At 36.9% G+C, this 5488-nt stretch overlaps 1 protein-coding gene across 1 annotated transcript; it reads left to right on the forward strand.

The window, feature by feature from the left end:
• Positions 1-1516: 1516 nt before the first annotated feature.
• LOC105118844 (pentatricopeptide repeat-containing protein At2g37320-like) lies at positions 1517-3710 on the forward strand. The gene has a single exon (XM_011016896.1). The coding sequence runs from the start codon at positions 1700-1702 to the stop codon at positions 3278-3280; it is 1581 nt and encodes a 526-aa protein (XP_011015198.1). The 5' UTR covers positions 1517-1699; the 3' UTR covers positions 3281-3710.
• The last annotated feature ends 1778 nt before the right edge of the window (positions 3711-5488 follow it).

Consider the following 5488-nt stretch of genomic DNA (forward strand, 5'->3'; position numbering starts at 1 on the left):
CTTTCCATCCATATAAAGTAGACCTAAATCTGAGATCTACAGCTCCAGATATGACGCAATTACCGAATAGTGTTCCTATTTGGATTGCACCGGCATCTCTTTTCTAAGTTTGACCATCTTTTTGTCGTTTCAATTTCAGTTCTTAAATTCATCAATTAATCCTTTTATTTATGTGATAGGCCTGCATTTAAAATAAACATTTACCACAAATTAATAGTATCTTATATTATTAGATATGTTATTATAAAACATGTTTTAGTTAAGAAGTTATTGATACTTTAAATATAAAAATAATAATATAAAATACTGATAAAAATATATTTTTAAATATTAATAAAAAAATATATACAGTTTAATCATATACATAGAATAATGACAGAGAACCTTCTAAGCCCAAACAAGACACTGAAAAAACCAAGCTTCACAGTGAAGAGCCTTCCCACAAAAAGTCATCGGAAAAAGCGAGTCCAGAGAGCCTCAGCATCAAAATAAAAACACAGTTGCAAGGAGCTGCATGCCCAAGAAGCATTGTTGGAGTGAATAGGAATTCTGTCTCCATGTCTACGAAGACAATCCCTTCTCAATTCTTTGAAGGAAAAGGGAGAATACAAACCACAATGGAACAACACTTCGCAGCAGTGAGCACCATATATACCTGAATATATAGTTCTTGTAAAACCAGAAACTAATTTAAACTTTTTCCATCTTTTTTGGGTTTTTATATTATCACACGTCACAAAATGCCGTCTCTGTTCTCCTTCCAACATGTTGCTCTCTTTTTCTGTTTTTATATTATTATAATTGAATTAAAAAAAATTATTATTCTTTTTAGCTCTATAAAAAAATCTTTTACTAAAAAATATTAATGACTTGAATATCTAATTTTATGTTTTAAAAAAATGTTTTGAATTCTGATTCCATTGAATTTTTTTTTAGCCCTTTTATATATATATTGAAAACTTGAAATAAAACAAGTAGGTTTTTAATTGAATTAGATAATATATGAAATCAGTTAAATCTATTTGATTTGACTAAATTTTTAATAATTTAATTGATATAAACAAATCTAATTTAAATCATAGTTTTTAAACCCGACCTGGTGGCTGATCCGGTCCAAGGCCTGGGTTCCGGGTTTTGACCGGGTCGAACAGGTCGGCCAGGTCAATTTCTATTTTAAAAAAAATTCAAAACGACGTCGTTTTAATAAAAAATAAATAAAAGTCAACGGGTTACCACCAGGTTTTTGACCGGGTTTTGCCGGGTCGTCCGGGTTTCCGGGTCAACCTGCCGGGTCACGCCGGGTCATAGCTTACCTTATTTTTTCATCAACCCGGCCCGGTTCCAGCCCCGGGTCGGCCGGGTCCCGGGTCAACCCGCCGGGCCGGGTTTTAAAACTATGATTTAAATCAAATTAGGTTTAATATTAAGAAAAATTGAATTGATTAAGTGATATAATAACCCGAATAATTTCTCGATTCAATTCCAAAATTAAATTTATAATTATGAACACAACTTGCTCAACTCACAACCCTAAATTGATTTAGGTTAGAAAAGAAAAAAGTTGATTCACTCCCTCACTTCAGCAAATTATGTGAGAAGGTACAGTGATCAACATGTATTTTCAAATGACTTGTGTCATCTTGACTAACAACCCATTCAGCAGTTTAGTTGGATATGCAAGAATTTCTCATGGGTCGGTATGAGTATTGTTTCTCTGCAGACACGATTTAGGAAGAAAGTCCCTTACGCCGCACAACTTTTCCAAACTCTATCACAGCATAGGCCTTTCTCTTCTCACAAATTCAGACGCCCAACTCAGACCAAACGTTTAGACAAGGCACTCAGGATTCTAGACATTATAACCCCCAAAACAACCGCCCTAACAGATGGCCAGAACCATCTTCGTGTCATTCAGGACTTCTTACAAACACATTCAAATAGAACCAGTGAACAACGTTTGAGCAACGATTTCATATCTTCGAACTCAGATAATGGAGACTTCAGCGTGTTTGATGAAATTCTTGAATCTTCTTTTATAAACAATGATGAAGATTCTAATGCTACGAGCTTGAGTTTCGATGCGAGTGTTTTGTCGAATGCTGTGAGTTCTTGTGCGTCCACGCGGGATCTTCGCGGTGGTATTCAATATCATTGCTTGGCAATAAGTACTGGCTTTATCGCCAATGCTTATATTGGAAGTTCTTTGGTTACTTTTTATGGCAAATGCGGTGAATTGGATAATGCTTACAAAGTGTTCAAAGAAATGCCTGTGAGAAATGTGGTGTCATGGACAGCCATCATTTCTGGGTTTGCACAGGAATGGCAGGTTGATATGTGCTTACAGCTATATTGTTTAATGAGAAATTCAACACTGAAACCCAATGATTTCACATTTACTAGTCTTTTGAGTGCGTGCACTGGCAGTGGAGCTCTTGGGCAAGGTAGAAGTGCTCATTGTCAAATAATTGAAATGGGTTTTGTTTCATATTTGCATATAGCCAATGCTCTTGTATCAATGTACTGCAAATGTGGGAACGTCGAGGATGCATTTCACATATTTGAGAACATGGTTGGCAAAGATATCGTGTCATGGAATTCAATGATTGCTGGCTATGCTCAACATGGGCTAGCAGTGGAGGGGATTGGGCTTTTTGAAAGGATGAAGAGTCAAGGGGTGAAACCTGATGCTATTACTTTTCTTGGTGTTTTATCTTCATGTCGGCATGCAGGTTTTGTTGAAGGAGGAAGGAATTACTTCAATTCAATGGTTGAATATGGTGTGAAGCCAGAACTAGACCACTATTCATGTATAGTTGATCTTCTTGGTCGTGCTGGATTACTGGAGGAGGCTCAAAATTTTATTGAAAGGATGCCCGTATCTCCCAATGCTGTTATATGGGGTTCACTAGTATCTTCCTGCAGGCTTCATGGGAGTGTTTGGATTGGCATACAGGCTGCAGAGAACACGCTGTTGCTGGAACCAGAGTGCGCTGCTACCCACGTGCAGTTGGCGAATTTGTATGCTAGTGTGGGATTCTGGGATCAGGCAGCTAGAGTGAGAAAATTGATGAAGGATAGAAGACTTAAAACAAATCCTGGCTGCAGCTGGATTGAGATCAAGAATGAGGTTTATAGATTTAGAGCAGAAGACTGTTCAAACACTAGAGTAAGCGAAATACATAATGTTTTGGATTGGCTGGGAGATCACATGATAACTTTAGGACGTACGCCTGAAATGCAAGAGGTCAGTGAAGCTATACACGATAATGTGTGTCCATAAGCTCCCATCTTCATCAGTAGTACGCGTCATGCAAAATGACCCTTGCGTGTACTTGTGTTAATGCCTTGTTTGTGGGAGCTGCACGGCGATGTCAAGATAAAAACCTGGGTTCTAGGTGGGTGGCCAGCAACGGATTCTGCAGTGGCGATACCATTTTGTCCAAGACGTTGAAAGGTGAAAACACTTGTTTTTGCAGCAAAAGAATGGAGCTTAATTTGATTGCTCTCAACCTTCGTGGAGTTAGTTGCTTGTCTTTCAAGCAAACTGATCTCATTTCCACCATCTTACTTCCAATAAAACAGCGCTTATTTGAGGTTCAGTCTCCTTTTTTTGAAGGCTTCACATCGTCCCAATTGGATTTGTAATACTTAAGGTATCTTAATTCACATTTCAATTCTTCCATTCCTATTCAGCATACCAAAATTCAATATGGCTTCTAATTTGGGCACTTCCAATGTGAAAAGGGATAGCTGAACAAGTTTGTTTGCCTCGGGCAACATTTTGGGTGATGATTCTCTGTCATTGTGCATCGTGCTATGCCTGTTATAAAGAGAAACAAGAGGCAAAGAGGGTTTTTTTTTTTTTTCCTCTCTTGTTTTCTTTTCCATTTTTTTCTATAAAAAAGTTTGAATCCCAACTAATATTTCAGAAAAAGACGAATATCCAAAATGAAGCGGATTTTCAGGGATGGTATATAAGGTTTGCAAAAGAGAAGCAATAGGACTCTTGCTGGAATGGAGAAAGAACCTCCAATGCTCTGTACTCGAAACAGCCACCAGTTAATGTTAATCCATGCCATTTACAATCTAAAGGTTCACCTCTCGAAATTCTGGGAGAAACAGGAATACAATAGCTGCCAGCTTGTATTCCTTGCATGATAAAATTTGGAACGTTTAATAAATTTAAGAAATCGAAATGTTAGGTTAATCTGAGAATTATTAGGATTTGGATACCTGCAATCATATTCCAAGGAATGACCTCGAGAAATTATAGCAATTTTGTAGCAGTTTAATTTGAAAGTAGACTGCTACACTGACTTCACAAACATCCTGACGGAATTTGGAACAAAATCACAGCCAGACAGGAAGCGCTCTATGTCTTCAGCAACTGGATTTAGAGGAATTCCTTCCAGTAAAACCTGAACACGAAGGCAGATCTTGCTGCATCAGCTTAAAATTACTGGGGAGTTTCATAAAACTAATGTCATGGAAATAGTATTTGTTAAAAAAAAATAAATCAAAATGCAAGAGACAGCAATCTGTAAATGTCAAAAGAAGCTACCAAATGCAAAATGCAACCACAAAATCTGGGTACCATATCAAACACCAAAGCAAAGTTCAGCCTATTTGTGGCTTGATTCTACAATGGCAAAAAAAATTAAGCCAAGCACCCTTTATTTTAGTCTTAAATTCAGATTTGGGCTTCAAGCACTTATTGAAAAGCAGATAGGTGAAAAGAAACAAAAAAAACAAACAAATCTCTGCTACATGCAGGTCTACAGACAGACAAATCCAATAGCTACAAGCCTCGAACAAGCTGCTAAAGTGCTCTCGGTAGTTCACAATCAACCTGTAGTATATTAATAATGTTTGCTGTTGCAAATAACACAGAGTAGCAATGGCTTTCTGATGATATTCCTTGAGCATAAATGAAAACAAATGCATTCAATGTCGTCAACAAACAGAAACGACCTTCCTTTTTCCCCCTTCTATGGGCTGATAGGAAACTGCTTGCAGTATCAAATACTAGAGTGTTCATATTTTGAACATAAGGGAATTAAGGTCCCAAAACTGCTTCAGAATAGTACATCCTAACAGGATCTTGAGACAATTTATTATGTTCTATCTCCAAAACTGATAAGAACAATAATCATACATTGAAAGCCAAATCTTCAACAAGAAGAATTATTTCCACAAGCGCCTAAAAATTGAACAATGCACTGCTGCATGAATCATTTAAAACTGAAACTGGCAAAGCATCTTGTAAACTGACAATTTTGAGGAATTCTTACAATTAAAGGCAATAAATCAGAAACAATAGGAAGATGCCAAGAAGAATAATCAATTCAATTTGAGATTGGATTCAATAATAGCTAAATTAAAATGCCGGTTGGAGACCCATTTTTACTCCGTCATGGACACCACTTTATCATTAGACACCACTTTATCATTAGAAAGAGCTCACCAAGAGAGATTTAACACAACTATA

This window comes from Populus euphratica, unplaced genomic scaffold (assembly GCF_000495115.2).
Source record: "Populus euphratica unplaced genomic scaffold, PopEup_1.0 scaffold2276.1, whole genome shotgun sequence".
In the NCBI taxonomy this organism is placed as follows: Eukaryota; Viridiplantae; Streptophyta; class Magnoliopsida; order Malpighiales; family Salicaceae; genus Populus; species Populus euphratica.